We start from the raw sequence: 23,670 nt of genomic DNA, 5'->3' as shown, positions 1-23,670 counted from the left end.
TCAAAGGATGATGTCTTTTTTTTTTTTCTTTTTCCTTGTCCCTGATCATGATTCTGTGCAGCAGTCGTGTGTTTTTATCCATTCATTTAATGTTCCTCTGTCTCTGCAGCTCTGCTCATTCATTCCAGATTTATTTCAGAAGTTCTGCAAAGAATGTCAAATTTATGCTTGTTTTAGAAGAAGCTTTGTATTTTATCGAGATCCTAGTCAGACTGGAATTTAAGTTAAATAAATTCACAAGTATGAAGAAAATATATGAATATGAGAAGTTATATGTTTAATGCCCTGGGCCGTTGTCCAAATGTATTCATCGTTTATCCATTTTGTCCATCCTGTCTGTTTGTCTGTCCTTTTATCTATTTTTTCATTCAGCCATTCCTAATGTCTTTATACATCCAGATGACTGTTGAACCAATAAGTATGTTCCTCCATCCACTTTATGGTTTTATAGGATCAGTTTCAAAAGCCTCACCTCTGTAGAAATATCTGGCATTCATATTCTCACATTTATTTTCATTAACAAATGAACTGGGAGCTCTTAAAGTATAAAATTTTATTATGATAAATGTATGTAAACCCTGTTTTACTACCTATGAATTTTAGCGATGCTTATACTTTTGTTTACTTAAATTAACTACAAGTAGATATAGTTTATGTACGGTAATCTTTTTTTCCAGCGTCAGAAAACATTTTTTTCTTTTCTTGTAAGTCTTTACATATTTTTCTCTTCTTGCATAATATGAATTCATACTGGAATGAAATGCTCTGTGTATTGCATTAGAAATTTTACCATTCGCTTCATGCCCATCCCAATCATCGATGCCTCGCAGGCCCTGAAGGCCAGCCCTGAGAAAACAGAGGATGCCTTGTTAAAGGTACAGTACAGGTTACTTAAATTCTTCTTTTTTTCCTACCTCATTAAAACAAATCTGTAAAATCGACAAAACACCGACTCTATTTTAGATTTTCATGACCAGTGTTTATAAATCAGACATTTACTGTTTTTTTGTTTTTTCTTCGCAGATTGAGACGTATTTATACAGGAATCATGAAACCAGAAAGTACCTCCAGGAGCAGGCCTATCGCCTTCAGCAGGGCATCGTAACCACAACCACTCAGCAGGTGAGTGACCACAAATAGACAAAGACAAGGAACTACACTGTGCACTGTTTTAAGTTTGTTTTTTTTGTAATTCCACAATGATGCCATAGATTGATTTTTAAAAAGTTTTGGACCTTCATTGGTTTCTGTTCTGAACAATTTGTCTATAATGGGGATGTGACTGTTTGTTAAATGCAAATACAGTAAACGACCAACCGTCATGGTCTTGTTTTCCAGATGATAGACCGAATTTGTGTCAAAGTCCAAGACCATTTGAACTCACTGAAGAACTCCGAGGCTGACGCCATCTTGGAAGACGTCAGATCAGCGGAAAATCTCATCAAAGATGCAAGAAACTCTAAAACGGTGAGGAAACATGCAATAATTTCAGCTGCACACTGTGTTAGTGTTTTGGGGTTTTTTTGTCTTTTACTTTCTATAAAAAATACTTTACATAAGCAATTGCTTATTCAAATGACTCTAATTTTAAAGTGTAACTCTAATGTGATTCAACACATTAGATCACTGCAGCTTATCTTAAGAATGAATGAACATGTTTGTGGTGCTGCTGTGAATACTGACTTCTCTGCGTGATCCTAGCTGCTCCGTAACCTTTACCACCTTGGATCAGCATCCAGAGAGGAGCTGAACAGTTCATCAGCAGGTCCCATCCAGGAGAAACTGGAGTCCATGGCTGGAGAGGTCACCACCGTCATGGATCAGCAACTCCAGGTGGGATGTTTGGGCTAAGCATCTGGGGGAAAAAATATTTATAACCATTGGAAACTAAACAAAATTGGCATGATCATTTTGTGATGTGGTTGGGGCTTTCAGTCTCTGCTAGAGTCCATGATGGACACTGCGGAGTCTCTGTGTCCACATGTGATGAAGAGGGGAAATCTTCGTCCAGAGTTGATGAAGGCAAGCTCAACTAAGATGGTTGTACCTAAATGCTTCGTCACTCAAACCCTCCTGGAGCAGTCTGGGGTGGATATTATCAACAAGATCAGGTCTGTATCTCCACTACACTGGCTTTGAATGCTTTTTTTTTTATCTTTATATTGACTTTTTACCTTCTCTCATCTTCTGAAATTACTCAGTGAAGTGAAACTGAGTCTGGCCTCCTTTCTGTCGGATCGCATCGTTGATGAGATCTTAGAGGCTCTCTCCACATCACAACTCACACTGGTAAGAAGACACCAGTTTACTTCATCTTGCCACAGCCGGAGGAATATATCAAAATAAAACAAATCCAGAGCCAAGTTGATGAGATTCTTAAGTTAACACCTCATGTTTGCTACTATTATTCATGCTCAGGAAAGCCGAACCCTGCCTACAGTCTCTCTCTGGTTTTTCTCCTAACTGGTCTCATCAGGCAGACCATCTTGTGCAACGAGGACGCCGCTTGGTGCAGCAGGAGTCTATGGATCTGGACGTGCCTGAGGAGAAAATTCCTAAACGAGCATCGGCTGAGATACTAGAGGCAGAAAGGCTTGAGGATCTGGAAACATGCATGGTAGGTGACCACTTTGTTTTTTGTGGGTAAACCAGTCCACTGGCCAGCACTGGACACAGAGGATTTTATTAAATCCACTTTTTTTCTTTGTACCGTTTATTGTAATTTTTTTTATTATTATTATTAATTGAGGTTTCCTTTCACATCTTTGTGCAAATAATTTCTTTTATATTGTGTAAAGTTGTAAAATGTCAGTGTACCTCTCTCAACACATTTTTATTCTATACTTTGGCTTTATTACTACCTTGATCGTTTTTTCCTCTGAAGTGTTTTTTTTTTTTGTAATATATTTCAGGAAGTGATCTGACTTTTAGCTTGAGTCGTTTTTATCGTTTTTATTTTATCTAATTTACTTTGGTGGCATTTTAATTTGTGAAACTATTTGAATGACTTCACAGGGAAGCCTTAGTGCAGCACAGTCTCCTGTCATCTGTTGTTTTTCTATAGTACTTGTGCCCATAAGTATATTCACCCCTGCTCTTGATCCAGTTTCTTCCTCTTCTTCCACTTCTCTTGCCGCATGAGTTTTTCATTTTCCTCCTTAAACCTTATGGTGTATTATTTTCTCTTCAATCTTCTCTTCTGTTCCTTCCTGCCCTTTCTACCTTTGCTCCTTGGAGATTCTGTGCTGCACCAGCGTAAGTAACGCAGGACTGCCCCTCTCTACACTCCTTTCTCTTCCGTTTTTGTCTTACTTTGTTTTTCACCTCTCTTCAATGTGCTTGCTTGCTGGACAGTCCTCTGTGGCTTCTAAGCTGCTCTGTTTCATCTGCTTAAAACTCTGTACAGAAAATGCACTTTATTTGACTAACGGTAATTTGTTCTTCTTATCATCTTGTTGAATAATAGATTTCATAAACCTCCGCACTATTTTTTTTGTCACACTGCTCTGTTCCTCTTCATGAAGTGCACCATTTGTCGCTGTCACTATGTGAATGTGGGTCAGAATCAAAATGGGATGCATTAAGAAGTCACTATGAACAGAGAGCATGTTATGATCCAGAGATATATCCCAGTTCAGTCACTTAATATTCCATTATTATCCAGTTCTTAGTGTTTTAAGATTTACACACTGTGAAATTACAGTCTTTTGTTGGTATTTTTGAAGTTATGCTTTTTTATAATAATGACCTGCAAAACTGCTCAGGTTTTTGGGAGGAATGTTTTACAAATATTATGATATTCTGACCTCTATCAGTTGTACAAATAAAAGACAGAATGTTACAACACACTGCCATGCAGTCTACAAAGAAAATGAAAGTTCATGATGATGTTTGTAGCTCTGTGTTTTGGTGGATGAGAATACATGCTTTTATTGTTTTTGATTTATTTTTAATTTGCACAAACTTAGTGAGCTTAATGGACTTCTACATGCATTGTACTAGAAATGCTTGCTTGTTAAAAACCACAAAGTTTTTTCCTGCTGTTGAGATGTATGACTAATTTCTGCTGTTCTCTTCAGATGACTCCTAAGTCGAAAAGGAAAAGCATTCACAGCAGAATGCTGCGGCCTGTGTCTCGTGCCTTTGGTAAGTTGTTTCGTTCTTAATTTAACTTTAATGTATCAATAACATTTTTTGAAATAAGCTTAGACACAGTGCTGGTGCTGTCAATAGCTACAAATCCCATATAGCTTGTAATGTGTTTTTTGCTAAGGGACTTTCAACTAAATGCTATATTTTAGCATTTCATTTAGATTTGATCCACAATACATTCATAGCTCCATCCATCTTATTTTCAAATTTTATTTAAGTTGTTTCCTTGTATGATCATTTCAGCCTGAAGCAAAGTTCAGATAAATCAAAAAGCACAAAATTAATGAGATCAATATCTTTAATGAGCTTATTTTAACTTCTGAGCAGTTAAGTTGCTCCTGAGTGTTTTATTAGTAACAATTGTTTGGTGTATGAGCTTATTAAAGTTAATGGAATGACGAATGTGTTTAAGAATCTTATCAAAATTCAAACCTGCAGAGATGGAGTTTGATCTCGATAAGGCCCTGGAGGATGTTCCCATCTACATGGAAGACGCCTCCACTTCGTCCCAAACTCCTCCCACTCCATCTGTAGGTGGGCCCAAAGCGGAGCAGCGTCCGACCGGAGCGATCGCAGAGCTGCCGTCTGAGGAAGAGAAGAAACTGCAGCATTTCACCAAACTACGACCGCGAAGGAACAAAAAGATGCATTCTAGTAAAGTAGCTGTAAGTAAAACATTGCTTCTCTTTTACGACTTAAATACTAGTCAAAAGTTATTAAGTCAATTGTCAATAATTTTAAGTTGTTGGCCTTGCAAGTGCTGAAATAAACAGGTAAGAGTAGATCATTGATATTGGATTTTTCTTCTTTTTGCTTTTTGTCTTTCAGCAAATTAACAGCACTCCATCTCAAGATGGCGGTGAACAAAATGGTCTGATGGGCAGAGTGGATGAAGGAGTGGATGAGTTTTTTTCTAAGAAAGTCACCAAGATGGATTCAAAGTGAGAAACTACTGAAAAAAAGGACAAAATAGTTCAGATAAACCCATTTCCATTTTGTTAAACATGAACATATTCTAATATTGTATTTGATCATCTGTTTAGTTTTGACTTTAACATTTGATGCTTCCTGCCTCTTTTAAGACGGTCTTCGAAGAGCTCGGAATCTCAAGATGGAGAAAAGAAGAAGAGTAAAGGAGGATTTCTGAATCTCATCAAGCGATCCTCCAAATCCGATAAGTCTGATAAATCTGACAAATCAGATAAGTCAGAGAAAAGTCAAGCAGCTCCAACATCCTGTGGTGCGCCCGCAGCCTCTGCTGCAGCCTCTGCGATCCCAGAGGAGCCCTCCTCTCCAAAGGTGGCAGTCAGGAGCCCACCTCCTGAACCAAAGTCAAGGTATAGCTAACACCTGATCACACATAATGTGTGCCTCAGTTTCAACTCCTCTAACGGTGTCTGTCTCCAATCCAGAGACTCCTCCACCCGCTCACAGCCCACAGACTACAGCAGCAGCTCAGACCGGTCCGAAGAACTGAGGACTCCGGACTCCATAGATGAACCCTGGGAGGGTTCAGACGGCAGGGGAAGTCCTCAAGGTGGGAAGAGGTACACTGGAGTGCAGATGATGGGAAGTGGCCTCTTGGCAGAGATGAAAGCAAAACATGAGAGGAGAGCATACAAGGTGAGCAACGTCAAGCAAAAATCATGTGGTAGTTTAGAGAATAATAAAACCATCCATCCACTTTCTACAAGGAATCTTCCTTTTCTTTATTTTTTCTGTGCACACTAGTTTGAACACCTTGAGAACATATAAGTAATTAGAAATCTGAGTCTGGAAAACTATGACCTCAGTATTGTTGTATATCACACAACACTCTTGACTTCAACCAGAACTTTTGCATAAAATGAATGTCTGATCCAATTGTTGTTGGCAAAATTACACTAATTGTATATTTTTCTTTGACTCTATATTTGAGCAGGACATTTTTTCCTCCCGATGATTTATTTTTTCTCAGCAAGTCATCCCATTGTAATTCCCTGCATGTGCTTCATATTTGCAACATTATTATTTTTAGACTGTAGATAAATAGTCAGAGCTGCTCCAACCTTCTGCTTGTTCTAGCAGGTTTCTAGGTGTGTGTGCAGGTGAAATGGATAGCACTGTTTTCTGAAAGAAGGTCAAAGAGAGCAGGAGCTGCATCGTCTGTGTTTCACCATGTCGGTCATTTATCCTCTGAGATGTAGCTGTAAATTTGTGTTCTTTTAGAAAACTGCATTAAAGAGGAATATCTACATCTGTTTGTAACAGGCAGTGATTCCATATTTTGTCTTTGTGTGTCTTGTAGTCTTCCAGCCCTGACAGGCCTGACAGCAATGCAGCAGGTAAGCTATAAGGAAAATTTTATGATTAAAAATTAGCAAAGAAAACGTTTGCTGTAGATCAAAGCATCCTCATGTCAGAATGGCCCAGTCGGCTCTGTGGGAAAACTTGAAAAGTTTTCAGTTCTTACAGCAGACAGTCTGACTGAAAAGAGTTTTAATGACCGTACAATGGAATGATTTACGAATGTTGAATACAAATGCACACCACACATTTTGAGTTTTGTAAATCCTTTTCAAATTAGGCTTTTTATTCTCCTTCATAATTTTGTGCCACGTTGTAATACAATACATTAAAGTTTGGTTTGTATTGGGATAAAATGCGGCAACGTTCAGGAAATACTTTTGCAAGGCAATGTGCTTAGATGGTTTTTGGTGGTGATTTCAAAGAGTTACTATTTTATCCTTTTTCTTTTTCTTGTTTTTGTTTTAAATTTGTTGACAGCCAAGTCCCAGTCCTCAACTACTGAAAGCAAGACTTCCAGTTGTCCCACTAACAAAACCAATGCTGCTGCTGCAGAAAAGTCCTCACCCCATAGTGAAGCCAAGTCTGAACCTTCCGCTCGTCCCAGAGCTACGTCTTCCTCAACTTCCCCTGCAGGACCAGTAAACCCTAAGCCACCAGTGCCACAAGGAGCAAAGCCAGCCCTGGCTGCACGGCCCACCATCCCCCAGAAGCCGAGGGCCAACAGCAGCAGGAGCATAGGTATGATACACAGTCTGCACAAGCTGTCTGCAGCCTTGCCAGGCTTTTTGAATCACTTTAAAAACAGCCAAATTTTACAAAGGTATGTTTCATGCCTGTTTTTTCACATAGATGAGAGTTCAGCTTCCCCCATCGGCAGCGGCCATGTATCTCCCAAAATTCTGCCATCCACCCTAAAAAGGACAATGTCAGAAAAAGACAAGGAGCCCATTCTGCAGACCGGAGTTTCCACCAATAAAAGCCCTCAGGAAGGTGAGTCGCAAAATTAGCTGAAACTTTCAGTTTCAAACACTAAATAATCTTAGCAGCCTCTTCTGAACAGTTTTAACTGTGTTAATCTAACAGAGTTAGTTCCCCTGTGACCTCATGTTGCTGCTCTGTGTCTAGCAAGTGACCGATGTGACTGGCAGATTCTGATTAAAACTGTATTTTATCTGTTACGCATCATAAATCAGCAAAGTATTGTTTTACTGTTTTTTTTTTGTATCGAGCAATCCTTAAAATCTGTTTTTACAGACTGTTGAACCTTGCATTTAAAAGTAAGAAAAAGAACTCTTGCAAAAATAATTGGCTAATTTTAAACCTTGAAGCCTGATTATGTAGTGTTATAACATTTTGTTGTTTCACTTGTTAACTAAAATCTAAAAGGTTTTTTCGTGAATAAAAGCTTTCGCTCTGTAAAACATGAATGAAGCAGATCAGAATATAGATCATGTACTGAGGTACACACAGTAGTTGACAGTTCGTTTTAGTTGGAAAAAAACAGATCACTATAAGATTTCAATTACTGTATTTATTTGATTAATGAAGACCGACATTAAAGAAAGGTGTGTTTGGGTTCCTAGCAATCAACCACAGTGACAGGAAGAAACATCAAATTTCGATCCCTGAATTTTTCTCCCATTTTCTCCTCTTGTCTTTTATTAAAGAATAGCGTTGAATTTCTAAAATGGTAAATCGATCTTCGGATAATAGGTCATAGAAATATGGCAAAATATCCATATAAATTTATGGGATTTTGGCTTATTTTTGTTTTCTTTTCCATTTGTTCCAGTTACATTATTAATGTTATTTTATTGTGTCTGTTGTTTTCAGTGAAGTCGGCATCAGACGCTGCTCAGAGATCCAGCCCTCACTGCACCAACACTGATGACCCAGGCTCCTTTAAAACCAAGGACAACTGTGCAAACACAGACAAAAGCAAAGCAACCAGAAAGAAGTCCTCGGACTCGGGGGAAGAGGCAGATAAGGACTTTATACTAATATGAGCCACTCACCAAGTCTCAGGCTCCTTTATATAAAACTAACTCCAAGGGAACACATCTCCCATGGTTTATTTTTACAATATGGTACATACCTGCAGGTCCAGTTTGACCACAAAGTACAAGTCAGACCTGGTAGGCATGAGCTGTGCTCTAGAAGCAGAAACACAGTTTTGACCTTAATGCATGACCGATATGACCGCAGTGGATGCAGTACGCCTCCAAAGAAAAAACCAAAACTGTGCTTCATCTCATGAGAGCTTCCTTGATCCAAACAGTATTTTTCTCCAGATGTCCTGTCAACTTTACTCATCCTCACTTTTCTTACTAACTCTTCAGGGTCTGAGAAGATGAATCATCAGGGTTTGGTCCTACTCACTTAGACCGTAAATAATAAATCATGAAGTGTAGTTAAAGTTTGAAATCTCTAAAAATAAAGCAAGGTGCTTTGAGAGAGTGTGATTATAACTAACTACTATTTTCTACTGCTTGCTGCGACAGCTTGACACCCAGGGACCAAACACAAGAATAACCGCCACATACCACTTCACTGTACTTGAAGCCAAACCATATTAGCAAATCAGGACCGTTTCTGATATATTTTTGATGGATTTTATAACACTCTGTTTTCTGTATGTGCTACTAAATAGGATTCAAAGTGACTGAAAATGTTATGCAATTTCCTTTTTTTATTATTTACAGGAATAAGCAGGTTTCAGCTGAGTGTCTCAGCAAAGACATAGATCAGAGATGTGTGGTTTACTTTATAAGTGGAACAGCTGCAGACTGATGCACACTAAGCAACAGTGTGTATTACTCCATGTGAAAGCTGGAGTGGCCATATGATGTGTTACTGCTTTGAGAGGACTGTGGTACACTTTGTCTTTACTGATAATCAGTATGGCTTCAGAACTGTTAAAAAATTGCTCTTTTATATTCAAACACTGTGGAAAACATTTTTTTTTTTTTAATCTGGGAGAGGAGCTTTGGGAATATATTTAAAGTGCAATAGAGAGCTATGTTTGGTTCTTTCTGGAGCATATCTGTAGTATAATTTCTTAAAAGAAGTTTTGAACTTTGTTTTTTGTTGTTATTTTTGTAAATAAATAACATTGAGAATTTGAATTGCTCCTAGAAAAACTTGAATCCCATTCATTAAGACTATGCTAGTGTTCTACATGTCCAGTGACGACAAGGAACTTACTGTAAAATAGGCCTGTTACATAAAGAAATCTCAATAGAAAAAGACAGTTCGAGACAGTCTTCGTTCTTTGTGTAAAAGCAAAACACTGAAGGAACTCCAGCACACAAGTTTTTCGTAAAAGTCTGCCTCATTTTGCTTCATTAGATTAGCAATTTGAAAATGTTCTTAATTCTCCTTTATGCCTAAGAATTGAGAAATGCACAGAATAAAGGCGGCAATCGTACTGCTTGTTTCAAAAACAATAATGCACTGTGTGGGGTGAAAGTGAATTGTCGGTGGGTGTATATTAATTGTGTGCCATCAGTTTGGCCGTCAGGCCGATTCTTCTGTTTTGGTTTTAAGACGACACACCTGTTTCACACTGCTGTAGAGTTTGACTAATTCTGAAAATGAATTTGTGTAATAAAAAAAACTCTAGCGTAAATGAATGATGATTAGCAGTGCACGGTTTACAATTGAAATATTTGATTGTTTTCTCAAATATTTCCATGCCATACAAACAGTATGGGATGATCATTATATTTCTGTTCTGCTATGTCATGATTGTGTTGGCTTAATTCTCAATTTTCTGTGACTATTGTGAATAAATAGAAACAAACAAGGAAACATAATTGTTGCTGGGATAAAAAAAAAAACAGATTAATGAAATACAATGCCAGATTTCCAGGGCACATGGCTGTATTTTTATTTTTTTCTGTGTGTCTGCATTTGTGCGCATTCTGCCACTGTGTGAATGCATTTGCATGCAGCAAAGTGTACAGGGCTCCTAACTATGCAGCCTGAATCAGATTTTAATCACTGTCCATATTTGGGTAAATCTGGAAAATTGACAGAAAAGTTTGATAAAATCCAAAATTTCAGAAAACTGACTTTATCAGAGCTGCAATTTTTGATTTATCAAATTAAAACTTAAATTTTATTTAATTGAATGTTTTATTTTTTCGATTACTGCCAGAAACCAAGTCCAGTTTAAAACCTGACAAAAAGACTAGAAACAGGCTCCAGAGTCTAAATCCTGCTTCATATCTAAATATCAAGAACGTTTCTTTCATTCCTATTTGTTTTCCTCAAAAAGTTGCAAAAGAAGAATAAAGAAAATGTTATCCCAGAACACAAATTTTGCTTTAAATGATCAAGTTTCATTAGTAAGAGTCGGATTTGTTTGTGCAGCCCTTTTTGTTTTCACTTTAAAAGATCCAGATTGAAGTCGGGGCCAGAGCTCTGACTAGTGCACCTTTCCCACAATGTGGTGTCTGATGATGTCCTTTTACGGCGTTACGGGGGGGCTTTCCTTTTCTTGTCACTCTTCACGGTTTACAGATATTATTTCTAGTGTATATAGTCAATCTGTCCTGGATGTACATGACTACAGAATCATCCTTTTTTGTCTCTGAAGTGTCTCTGGACACCAAAAATGACAGGATGCTTCTACATTGCATGTTGTTTAAATTTTAATGCACTCATATGTGGCTGTGTGCAGTTGCCATTTCTGAGTTTTTCTTTTTGCCGTAGCAGCAGCAGCAGCAGCAGCACAATGCAGCAGAGTTTCTGTTGCATTGTGATGGAGACTGAAAATAAGTTGAGAATTATTCAACAACATGAGCGTCTGGTTCTTTCTGTTGCTGTTCAGTGTACAAACATGCCAGTACTCAATAGCATTCGGTCTAGACGTGCCAGTTTGTATGTGACTGCATGATGTGGCTGTGAGTTTTTCTGTATGTACATATGTGCTTTCTTGCATATAGGGCCCGTGTGTTTATGTGTGTGTAACATAAGCTCATGTAACACATTCACACGCCTATGTGAACACATGAAATCCTACGTTGTTTTTGTACTAAGTGCACTACTATACTAGGGATCTGTTTGTAACTTATTTGAAATAAAATAAAGCAACTGAAGGCTGATGTTCTTTGTCGATTTTTATGTTTGTTGTCACTTTGAACGTGTTTTAGAAAATGAAACAAACTTTACCTGGGACTACATGATAGAAATTGAATGTTTGGTCATCTGTTTAATTAAATTGTTTCTTATTCTGTCATGACTTGGCATGTTTTAATCATCCTTGTGTTGGGAGTTTTTATGCAACTATTAATACTGATTAAAATTATTTTACATTCTGCTTCATGTTTTCATTGGTCTCATTTGGTACATTTCCAGTCAGCCTCTTAGAACTTATTTTGCTCTGCAGTGTAACAAAACCTCCACTAGATGGCGCATATGTTTTGTACTGTAAAATCCGACATTAACAGACTGACTTACTGACATACAGAAGAAGGAGGTGTGGTTTTTAGTTGAGAGAGCATATGTCAAGCAAGCAGACGGCTGAGGAGTGCACAGTTCATCTCTTCAGACGTCCTTGTTTTTACGTGTAAAAGTTTTAAGTTTGCGTTTCTTTGGAAAGATGGAGAGTTCTTTTGACAACCTTGATGCAGCAGGTTTCTTGGAAATCTGGCAACACTTTGATGCAGATGGTGAGAACATTTCATCTTGCTATTCTTTAATATGAACCAGTTTCAGATTTGACAATTTTGTTGGGCTTGCATTATTAGAGCTCAGATGGTTTATTTGTATCATGGATATAGAGGCAACTGAGATGTTACAAATAAGTATGCACTGAACAAGTAAGAGAGTTTTTTTATGGGTTATTATTGGAAAATCTTTTATGAATCTACTTTTTATACACACAAAAAAATAACCTGCTACATATTCCAACTGTTTGATTTTTACTCTTGTTTTTGTAGATAATGGCTACATTGAGGGTAAAGAGCTGGATGAGTTTTTCCGGCACATGATGAAAAGATTGGGGCCACAGGTAAGTGAATATTTTATCTGCAGAAATGTGCCACTAATTTATAAATACACTTTCACAGACAGTTAGCAAAAATTTGTGGCATCATCTGCATGCGTTTCTAATTGTACAACCTGAAAGCAACAGCAGTGTGGTGCAGTTAATTGTATTTGAAGTTGTCATTTCGTCTTTTTCCCTATTTGAAAGGTTAATAGGTTCACATCTTTATGGAGCACTCTGCTGTCTGGGTAGCCAAAGATGTTTGCAGCCGTCTGAATGGGCAAGGTCTCTGTAGTGATGCTGGACAGTACATTTAAAAACATCTGGAAACTATCAGAGAACAATCTAAGTCGATACAGTTCCAAACAGAGATGGAGAAAAAGAGCCTGTTGGCCATGTTCACTAATGGCACATCATGTTTGCAGAGCAAAGTTAAATGTGGTTAAGCCGAGTAATGGCCAAGCCCTTTTCCTGCCCAGTTTTAATGGAAACTCCAATAAGCATACATCCACTGCCTGTTGTTCTTCAGCGTTCTGAGCAGACTCCCTTGGATACTAATTGGGTTGCACTAAAACAAACAGATTACCACACTTATATTACTCTCTCTTTTCTGATGTTTGCTCTCTGCCACTAATGCCCTCAGGAGGGATGATGTTCAATGGATTTCTGTCAAGCTACAAAGACACTGCACAGCCATCCCATCTGCTCTGTCTGCCGTTTACTGTTGTGCATCATTTTGTTGCCAATTTTTACTGTGGTTTGTCGGCTTTTTTTTTTTTCTTTACTCCAATATAATTAGTTTCTGTTCATTGTACTGTACTGCTGTATAAGTAATTTTGATATTTGATCTGATGTGGAGTTAACATTTTGTCAGGTTAAATTACACACACACATTTTTGTATAATCAAAAGGATACATGAACAGAAAAAGGGAACAGCTGTGACACCTCTGACGAAGACAGAAACATGTCGGGTATGAAGAGACATAAAATAACTCAGCAACTGTATAACATATAAACACATCAATTTCAGAGATTTACGATTTGAAAAAAGAAAGAAAATGCCTCTTAATTGCAAAGTTCTGATTTGACAAGTCTGTGTTTTGAAATTTGAAATGGAGTCAGTTTGGATGCAAAAACAGAAAAAAACAGTAAAATACTGTATTGGGTTACAGTTTTTATCCATTTAACCTGAACACATCAATGACTGTGAATTATTTATATTCTCTTTCGAACCAAGGTTAAAATACAGTATAAGGTAATTTATCAAACAACTGTTGCCGTGGCATGACAGGAAATTTGTATCAGGGAATCTAAATGATGTTAAAAATCATTCAGTTTAAACAAAATGTGTTCATAATGTTGCAGGTGGTTTGGGGAAGCAGTAAACCACATGATGTTTAACTTTTTTTGTCATATAATTTTAAACATGTAGTTGTATTTATCTGAGACTTGTCAGATGTTATGCTTGCCTTTGTTTTCAGTGTCATTCTCTGAGTGACCGTTATAGTGTGTCTCTTGATCTTGATTCGTGATAACTCTGTGGCACCTTATGGTCTGCAGACTGTGTCCTCTGCTGTGCACAAAGTGATCATTCAGGTTTAAGCACCATGGATCAACATGTTTCCATAGTTACAGGAAGGTGACTGGAAATTAGAGTGTATAATTTGGAAAGTTGGTTGCTAAGTAGAATAATTTCAGCACCTGAAAGTATAATTACCTTCAGATGTGACTGGAACCTAAATTGAGATTAGTTTTATAGAATATTTGGAAAAACTCAGACAAACATATAAAAAAACAAAACAAATGGATCTCAGTCTCAAACTGTTTTTTCATATGCCCAATCAGTTTTACACATACTTTTACTCTATCCCCATTTTCTAAGTGTTAGTAGTTTGTTGCTATTTATTTTTGTCTGAAACTGTATAGACAGAGTGCTGACCCCTGCAGGTCTGGAGATGTCAGGACACTACTTCTGCTTGATTAGTGGGATGTATTACACCTGAGACCAGAGGGTCACATGGGAACTGAAGTGCTGCTGTCAGTCTTACCTCTTTATCTGCAGCCCTTCACAAAAGAATAGGTCTTTTATTTGCAGATAACCCTCACAGTGACGTTCTTTAAAAATGCTACTGACTGATTTCTACATCTCTTGAAGCAAGCAGTCAATTTGGGACAGTTGATTTGCAGAGAGCCAAATAGTCAATGAAGGATTTCTGCTTTATTGGATATGTCAAACAACTTCTGTTGTTGGATGACATGGTTAGGGTCAAGTGCCATAGACCCTGTTAGTTTGCTTGAGTTCAAAAAGCAGATCTTGAGGGAGGAAAAAGTCTTAGATTAAAGGTGTATCCATGGAAACGATACCAAAAACAAATGTGACTAAGCTGGAGATGTAAACTTGTTTTTTTATGCAGTCTGGTTCTTTATATCTTTATATTATATTCTTTACATTTAAAATTTTTTGTTGTATTTCCTTCAAAATCAGACTTTATTTACCCTGAGTTTGGTTTGGAGTGAAGCAAAACTAAAAATCATTGATTCATTTTGATTTGCTGTTTTTTTTTTCCACAGGAGAAAGCCACTGAGGAGAGAGTTCAGAGACTGAAGCAGAGGTTCATGTCCGCCTATGATGTGACTGCTGATGGTAAACTACAGATTCAAGAGGTACAATTGCTCATGCCTCATTTATATTAGCCAGAAACCAATTTAAAGATATTTCTAACAGAATGCTGCTCCATTTAAACAAAAACGAATGGTAGTATGGAGGGTTTGGGCACAGGTTTATTGATTTAAGTAGCAGATCTGAAATAGGACCGATTATAATTAAATGATAAAAGACGAATGCTTCAGGCCTGACAATAAGTAGGTTGTCTCAACAAAGCCACGTAGGCAGAAACTCTTTGGGACTGGTTGTGATTTGGATGGACTGGAATACAGCATTATATATGTATTATTCATACACTTTAAAGCTGTGTTTTAGTTAATCTAAAATGTAATTACGGTACTATTAACCTTTGGCCCTCTTTTTGTAACTTCAGTTTCCTCTCCACACTTCTGTGTTGTTGTCAAACATGACACATTTAAAAGCTGCTTGCTTTGAGCTTACGTCCTCTTTGTTCTACAGCAGTAGGCTATCATCTGTCTTCAGCCCCATTCCTTTTTAATTGACCACCTTACTGTTGAAAGCATTTAAAATTAACACCAACATTGTGCAACATATGAAAGAACTGCCGTCCAAACCATCTTGTCTTCTCAAAAGCTCCAAAGTGAAAAGAACTCAATTGTTCCTCACTTGGTTTTTTGTGTTACATAAAATACACATTTAATAATTGAATGCTGCTTATTTCAGTTCTCTCTAGTAATTTCTGATATGCTGGAACTGATTCTTACTGGTTTAAGTCACCTTTATTATTTTCACATTGATCCCAGGCTGCAGCCTAGTTAATCAGGATATCTCATAGTGTAAGATATCATGCTCCTCTCCAATGTAATTAAGTGTATTATTTATTTCAGAGGACAGAAACTATTCATTGGGATCACTCCTTTGATGAATTACACCCACAGAACCAAAGGCCTTGGCTTGCTCTAATACTGAAAGAAGAAATCAATATGCATTTTCTATTAGTGGCTTGTTACATGCAGTGATTTATTGTAGTTGAAGCAGGAACGGTGAGCTCAACATGGTACACCCCTGCCTATCTGACTTTTTTCTTTATTAAAAAAACGATTCTGAATCCATAACTCACAGCTCCTGCCAAGAATCAGTTCCAACAAGTGCTGTTGTAGCAGTTTCAGGTGTTTAACAGGTTACAAGCTCTATATTTCAAATCTACCTGCACTGATCTTTCTTAGAGGAGCTCGATATGATTGTAACTTTAAATTAATTTATATTAGAAGTTTTATGTACATGTATTGATTGGTTACATTTATTTCATTTTAACTTATAATGCCAAAGCTCTAATTTTTTAAGCATATTTTAAGACCCCTACATCTTTACCAAAGGTAGTTTCTGCAAAAACCAGCTGTAATGTGAGGGCATTTAAAAAAGGCAATGTAAAATGTAAAATGTAAAAAAAAAAAGACAAATTAGTAATCATTCAAAAACTAAACTAAAATATGTTTTCTTTTTAGAAAACTTTGAAAGTATGGGTGTTAATTGGGATACTTTAAGTGTTTTGTCATTTGGTTTTCATGGCACGTCACATTTTTTCAATGCAAAATATACTAAGAATATTGTCATTAGACCTATTGCATCAGTTATAGCAAAAGTTGAGAAATCCTGCTGTTGTAAAAAACGAAGAAAGAAAAATCGTCTAATAAACCCATCGGTAAAATGCCCCAGATTTTACATTGGATTTAAAGGTTAATGGGTTAATAATTAGGTTCCTCCTCAGCTAACTGGTTAGGAATGATGTGTTCTGGAGCTGAAGCTGTAACGCCACAAGAACTTTGACAAGATGTCCTGTAAATGCTAAAAATGTATATCATTTGCAATGTTATTATGGTTTAACAAGCTTATTAAGCGTGGGTGCAGGAGACTCCCTCTTCATTTCCTCAGCAATGAAGCCAATATCTTTCTGCTTTCTGCAAATAAACTAGTTGTTATTTATATCTGTGTATCACCGTGTTTTTCTTAGTAATTATTTCTGGGTGAATTTAAAATGTGTGCATGTAAATGCTCAAATTTCAAGTAGGATTTAGTTTAGAAGGATATGTAGTAAATATTTTATATTTCACCTTCAATTCATTGTGGTTCTGATCCCTGTTTGGGTCAAATGGGTCTAATGAAACAAATCGCAACAAAGTGAAATCACTCTTTGCGAAAGCACAATTGATTGTTTGAAACAAAATCTCACATGCAAGAAATGTTTTTACCCATGGTGGTTGATTTTATATTAGAGTGAGGCACAAAATGACTGGCACCCTTTGGAAAAATCCTGGGCCGTGACTATGAAATCGCAAACAAAACTGAACCTAACAAAACAAAATGAACTTTAAAGCTAAATCAACCTAATTTGTGTGCAGCATACAGTGTGTTTTGTTTTTTCATTTGAATAACCGCACATTACAAATTCTAATATCCTCAAATAATGCTTAAAGGCAACTGAAACTTTTAAACTTTTACTAATGCTTTCTGGAAAACAAGAAAAGCTACTGGTGTAAACAGGATGTTTAGACCTGAACAACCATTGGTAAGCAACAAACATTCTGTCTTACACAATGTCCTGTTGTTACAGCATTTTCTAACAGACCGTCTTGTGCTGAAATGCATCTTTAAATGAAATCGTTTCCACAAGTGAACTCCACTGTTGTCACTTTTCTACTTGATATTCTGTGTGTACAAAGGATTTAGCAGTCTTGAAAGCTTGCTTAATAAGATGTCTTTGCAGATGCATAGAAGTCAAAGAGGAAGTCCACAATTTTATCTGCAAGCCACAAGATCCTGTCAAAGTTGCACGAAGTGCTGGCATGCTTTCAGTGTCTGTTCACTTATATCAGAAGAAAGAGAAATGAACTACATTCAACCTCTACTGCCCCATAAGTGAAATGTGAAAACTAGCATATCGAGTATAGAAAAGTTTAACGATGACCACTCTTGTCAAACTTAGGAAATGTGACTACATTGTGAACAATCCTCATGTTGAGCGGTTTTCAACTCACAGTGATGTAAAGCTGCCATGTGAAGGCATTTTTACCAGCAAAGCTCTTGGAAACCACTTTCTGGTTTTATTTTAGAGCTGTGCTGACATGGTCATCATTTACAAAAGCATGAATTGGAGAATAATCAGATTATTAACTTTTTTGATGAACACCTTTTCTGCCTTTAGCTGTCATCTGTTTAGAAAATGATCTTAAATAGTTAATCCATCTACTCCATATAAAGTGTGTAGAAAAGGCCTTGTAGGACATCTCTGCAAAAAAACAGCACTGTTGGTGCATTGTCCTTGTTATGGCTTCATCTTTGTTTGCTTGTGGGGTGCATCCTTTATTTCCGTTCTCATTGGAGAGTTTAATCTATTAATGTAAAACTGGCTCAACATGAACTGGAGCGGATCCAGGTCAGCTGGTGCAGAGGTCGTTCAGCGGTGGGTTTGTAAATCTTCCGTTATGGTGTCCGGCTAAGGAAATCGAGTTGCAGTTTATCTTTTTTAAAGATATGTTTAGCTTTTCCCCCTTCTCAAATACCAGAAATCTTCGATCCTCAAATATTGTCTATCGTTGTGCTTTAAGGTTTGAAACAGGTAGCAGACATCTTGCACATCAAAAGTTGAATGGCTTCCTTTAAGCTTACGGAGATACAATCACTTGATGCCACTGATACATAAAACTCGGCTCGGCTCCAGCCTACTTAGATTATCTTATACAACAATCTGTTCCTGCCCATTCTTTACGTGCCAACATTTTTCTTTTGCATGTTCCATGTGTTCGAACAGAAAAACGGAATAAAGCACTCAGTACATAAAGTATGCATTGTTTCACTGAGATCTCTGCTCGCTGTCTTGTTTTCTAGCTGGCCAACATGATTTTGCCAGAAGAAGAAAACTTCTTGTTAGTTTTCAGAAGAGAAGCTCCACTGGACAACAGCGTTGATTTCATGAAGGTGAAGATGCACACATTTACATAAACATGAAGAAGATGTTGCTCAATGATGAGGTAGATTACTTTGATAGGTTTCTTGGTCTGGTAACCACATGCTGTTGCATTTGGATGTCAATCTAGCCTTTAGAAACACATTTACTTGAGACATCCATGAAGTTATCTTGCCTAGATCAATGTGAAGTCTCTGTAAAATGACTTTATTCGGTCATGCCTATGATAAATGGTGCTGTTGACCAGAAAAGACAGTACGAGTGCATCACTCCACCTTTGCCTTAAAAGTTATTTCACTTGCTTTATAATATCATCGTGGTCCAGACAGCATACAAAGTTCAACATTTCATCTGTTAATGAAAGTATTGCCACGTAAACCAGCTATTCTTAAAGTGGATACTTGGACCTGGACTGAGTGGCACGTACATATTGGTCAATGTCTTGAAGAAATTTCTAGATGATTAGAAATTTGCTTTGTAAAAGGTTGAATTCTAAAAAGGGTAAGAATGCATAAAACTGAATTTTTGAATAAATAATCAGTACAGTCTAGCTGGTTTTGACAGTTCATTGACTGCAGACTTGTCATTTTTCAGACTAATGCTAGAATAATTTCTTATTGCTATAAATAACATTTTCTGATTTGTGTTGCTGTGTCCGCTGCAGATATGGAGGAAGTATGACATCGACAGCAGCGGCTACATATCAGCCCAGGAGCTGAAGGTCAGACTAATCAAAGACGAGCGTTTTTTTTTTTTTGGATCTTAGATATGATGCAGCTTACTTCAACATTTTCTTAGTAGAACATAAATAGTTGAAAATACAGTACTTACAGCATTTTTGGAAAGGATATTCCCAAAATGGGTAAAGTGGCACAGTTAAAATTATTTCATGTGTGTATAAATGTTTTGTACGTACATGCTTTAATAGCTGTTGTTCTAAAATACCTTCAAACGTTCTACTAGTAATGAATTCCAGGAAGCAATTAGCCGAGGCTAATTGTAGTAATGCTAAAATGTACATTAAATATTTAAGTTGTACACCTTTTTAATGTATTGATTATGGAAGGTAAAAAATATGTTTAATGTCGAATAGAAAATACAGCAACGATCTGAGAGTAACTGTAACTGTTGCCCCTGCAGGGAATCGAGCTCAATGGATGAAAATGTTATTTTCTTTCTGGTTTTTCTTCTCCCAGGCCTTTTTGAAAGATTTATTTCAGCAGCACCACAAAGAAGTGTCCCCTGATAAACTGGAAGAATACACCGACGCAATGGTATAAAAACTCTGCCGCAGTCTCAACACATAGTCACACTTTATTAAAACTTGACTGATTGTCCAATTCAAAAAGCTATAGAACATTTTTTTATTCAAAGGAATTATTAATTTTAACACTGTATACCTTTAGGACTTACCAGGCAGTATTTGCTTTGTTTGTTTAGATGGTGCAATTATTGTTCATCTCTTTGATTGAGCAGATTTTCAGAGATGAGAACAGCTCTCATGTTGCAAAAATATTATTCTACAAACTCAAATGTACATCCTCCTGTAAGAGTTGAATCTTCCTGTTATGGATTATCTTGTATTATAATCAAAAGGGAGATTAAAAACATCAAACTTTTTTTTCTCTTCACAATTACTGTTGGTATAATCAATTTTATAAATTTTTGGGGAGAGCCAACATTTGAAGTTAGTTTTCTGATTTTATACATTCGCATTTTGTAAAAGTCTAGAAAACTGAGCAGAGGTGAATTTTCTGTGATTTTGAAAACTAACAAATCCTTTCTTTTCAGATGAAAGTATTTGACAAAAACAAGGACGGCCGTTTGGATCTGAATGATTTAGCCAGGTACATTTCTGCAAAGATTTTGTGCCAGAAGCTAACTACTTAAAGCTTTATAAAACATTTCAATGTCTGTTTGTTTTCCTTTTATGATTAATTAAATTAATACTTGGGCTTATGCTGAAGGATCTTGGCTTTGGAAGAGAACTTTCTGCTTCAGTTCCAGATGGATGTAAGTATCTTAGTCTTTTTGAAGGGGCAGTATTATGTATTGTCTGTGCACAAACTGCCATTTTATAGCACAGTCAAAAATGGCATTGACTGTGCAGTGCCACTGCTGAAAAAAAGCATTTTTTCATTTATTGTAAAAATGCTTTTTATATCAAACTTAAGTTAAAAGAAATTTGACTTCACAATTTAACACCTTGGAATTGAGCCTCTGTTTCTTTAAGAAGCTCTTGCTCTTTCCTACACTGCCACATAACAACAATATTCCTCTATCAAGGAAAACTATCAGGAATGCCATCAAAATGTTTTTGACCAGCGTTTCAGTGAGAAGTAGCTTGTCTGATGAACTCGGCAGATTCCACCAGATGTTTGCTAATTGCTGCTGGCTAGTCTGAAGGAGCAATGTGGAGTAATCGCAGGGGAGGTGTGCTCTGAGAGGCAGAAGCTCGGCTCGGAGACTCTGGGATCAGCACTCTGTGGTGTAACCGAATGTTGCCTTTTCAAAGCAATACTCGGTTTCACCACTCGTTTTCTGAATCCATTACCGCTTGGGCTTGGCCCGTTGCTCCTCTGGCTAACAGGGGAGATTAAAGGATTACTCAAACATGCATGAGAGAATCAAAGCAACACTCCAGGTATGTTTTGATGAGGGAGTGACATCTTCATTTAAAAAAAAGTTTACTTTACTTAATACAGTCCCTTTTAAAAAAAAACCAATATAAAAATAAACCCACCTATCTAGTTTTACCGTCATATTTGTTTGATTAAAGATGTGTTCTAATTTTCTTTTAGGCTTCCAGTAAACTGGAGAGGAAGAGGGACTTTGAGAAGATCTTTGTCCACTATGATGTTGTAAGTCCATTAAGAAACTCTGTGGGAAATTATCTTCTACAAAATCATCACTTTTATGTATTTAGGTTACGCAACAAATAATGAAAGGAAAAATGTAAATGAACATCTTACAGAAGGACGTTTTGTAACATTAAGTTCAGCACGGAGAAAATGAATCTACTTTGTTAATTTTGCGTAATAAAACGTAATAAGATAAAACGGCTAAAATGTGATCAAGTCACACCCTGGTTCATTATATCATGTAAAATCAGAACTCTTGAACAGGTTCACGTCTCGATTGTGAAACCAAATGCCTGAGAACCTTTTCTGCTCATTCACCATTTAATCTTTGAATGAAGAGCTTCAAGGCCACCAGTTTTGTTACTGAACCTGTTGGCTTTTACAGAGACGATGTTCAGAATAGCAGTACCAATGCAATTAATGTTAATGCGATGCAGAGTGTGAAAGACTTGCATCTTCGTTTTTATGCTTGTATGACCTGGTTTATCAAACTCTAGGCAAAGTGTGAATGGACAAAGTCTGATCTGAGTTTAGCTGGAGAACAAGTACTGTGTGCCTGAACTGTTGCCATAAAGAGACAGACATGTTTTCAGGTTTGAGATGTTTCAATTTGTTTAGACCAAGTCTTTTTGGAAAACTTATTTTCCTAAAAGTTTTTTAAGGTCTTTGAAAACCTGTTTCAATACAACCGTAATATTTTTATTACAATGATTCATTTTTTTGTTTTTTTATAGTTCTGCATGGAAAAATTATACTGAAGTTCTCTGGGATTTTTGGAAAAGCCTAAAATTATATTTTTGCTGCCATATTATTCTGCCATTGTCCCGTCTTTCGGTTTCCTTCTATCTGATTATATTTCCTCCCTCTGGTTATCCGTCTCCAGAGTAAGACCGGAGCCTTGGAAGGTCCTGAGGTGGATGGGTTCGTCAAAGACATGATGGGGCTTGTCAGGGTAGGAGTCCTAGTTATTCGTTTTCCTCTGTAAAATTTTGTAAAACCATTTTATACTATTTTATTGACATTTTCTAAGACTTTTTCTGATTTGTATGCAAGTATATCACTACATTTTTTGATTCTCTGTCACTTCTCGACAATCTGGGGTCTGCTGTTGCACCTGAATTTCCTCTTAATTTTGAGGGTAAAATGTGATTGACCTCCTGATGAAAAGCTGAAAATGGTAAAACATTTTTCCTCCATTCTTAATCTCTCATTCACTAATCAGTGCTCTACTTCTTGCCTTCTGTCTACTTCAGCCCAACCTGACGGGTCCTGATCTTGACAAACTGCGAGCCGTTCTGTTGCGTCACTGCGACGTTAACAAGGATGGGAAGATTCAGAAAAATGAGCTGGCTTTATGTCTGGGAGTGAAACCAACACCTTAGAAAACCCTGTATCACATTCCTCGAATGAAACTGACTGTATGATGTACGTCTGATAATAATGGAATGTTATCCACATAATCTCGCTAATTTTTCATGCATCAAATTGAACTTAATCCTTAAATAATAGAATGAACTTTATGACAAATTAGACTCTTCATACTGGGTTTCTAAGGTAGCACAAGGCTTTTGTTCGCTGGTGTGAGATGCTTGTAATTGAGGGTAACTTGGTGTGCTGGTCAACAAAGTGAAAGTGTCTCTTTTAAAGTGAAAATTTGCTGAATATAAAGTTCTTTGTTGAGGCTTTTACATTTGCATGTTTCTATAAAAATGTAATGGTATGTTGTGTGGTGTATAATATACAGTAATGAGCTATAAAGAAAATAAACAATGACAAGTGATGGGA

At 36.9% G+C, this 23,670-nt stretch overlaps 2 protein-coding genes across 5 annotated transcripts in view; both read left to right on the top strand.

Annotated features, from left to right (window-relative positions):
- Nucleotides 1-11,764, top strand: part of LOC116717368 (F-actin-uncapping protein LRRC16A) — a 53,535-nt gene extending 41,771 nt beyond the window's left edge. For 2 of the 4 annotated variants that reach the window (XM_032558703.1, XM_032558701.1), the window contains 17 exons: nt 782-875; nt 1,024-1,122; nt 1,339-1,467; nt 1,702-1,833; nt 1,936-2,111; nt 2,202-2,289; nt 2,477-2,617; nt 3,238-3,255; nt 4,080-4,146; nt 4,591-4,817; nt 4,981-5,093; nt 5,235-5,489; nt 5,565-5,775; nt 6,440-6,476; nt 6,919-7,179; nt 7,291-7,431; nt 8,275-11,764. In XM_032558703.1, coding sequence (XP_032414594.1) covers nt 782-875; nt 1,024-1,122; nt 1,339-1,467; nt 1,702-1,833; nt 1,936-2,111; nt 2,202-2,289; nt 2,477-2,617; nt 3,238-3,255; nt 4,080-4,146; nt 4,591-4,817; nt 4,981-5,093; nt 5,235-5,489; nt 5,565-5,775; nt 6,440-6,476; nt 6,919-7,179; nt 7,291-7,431; nt 8,275-8,447 — 2,362 coding nt within the window. In that variant the 3' untranslated portion in view covers nt 8,448-11,764. The remainder of the gene's footprint in view (nt 1-781; nt 876-1,023; nt 1,123-1,338; nt 1,468-1,701; nt 1,834-1,935; nt 2,112-2,201; nt 2,290-2,476; nt 2,618-3,237; nt 3,256-4,079; nt 4,147-4,590; nt 4,818-4,980; nt 5,094-5,234; nt 5,490-5,564; nt 5,776-6,439; nt 6,477-6,918; nt 7,180-7,290; nt 7,432-8,274) is intronic. The other 2 variants (XM_032558705.1, XM_032558704.1) reach the window with 1 other exon arrangement.
- Nucleotides 11,765-11,939: 175 nt separating this feature from the next.
- On the top strand, nt 11,940-23,670 carry LOC116717369 (secretagogin-like). Its single transcript, XM_032558706.1, has 11 exons — nt 11,940-12,116; nt 12,387-12,457; nt 15,006-15,098; nt 18,946-19,035; nt 19,689-19,745; nt 20,221-20,298; nt 20,816-20,871; nt 20,992-21,037; nt 21,826-21,885; nt 22,769-22,837; nt 23,139-23,670. Exons 1-11 carry the CDS (start codon nt 12,047-12,049, stop codon nt 23,265-23,267), a joined length of 819 nt encoding a protein of 272 aa, XP_032414597.1. The 5' UTR covers nt 11,940-12,046; the 3' UTR covers nt 23,268-23,670.

This window comes from Xiphophorus hellerii, chromosome 3, assembly GCF_003331165.1.
Source record: "Xiphophorus hellerii strain 12219 chromosome 3, Xiphophorus_hellerii-4.1, whole genome shotgun sequence".
Classification (NCBI taxonomy): Eukaryota; Metazoa; Chordata; class Actinopteri; order Cyprinodontiformes; family Poeciliidae; genus Xiphophorus; species Xiphophorus hellerii.
The sequence above is the reverse complement of the archived record's forward strand: the minus strand, read 5'-3'. Positions and strand labels throughout refer to the sequence as shown.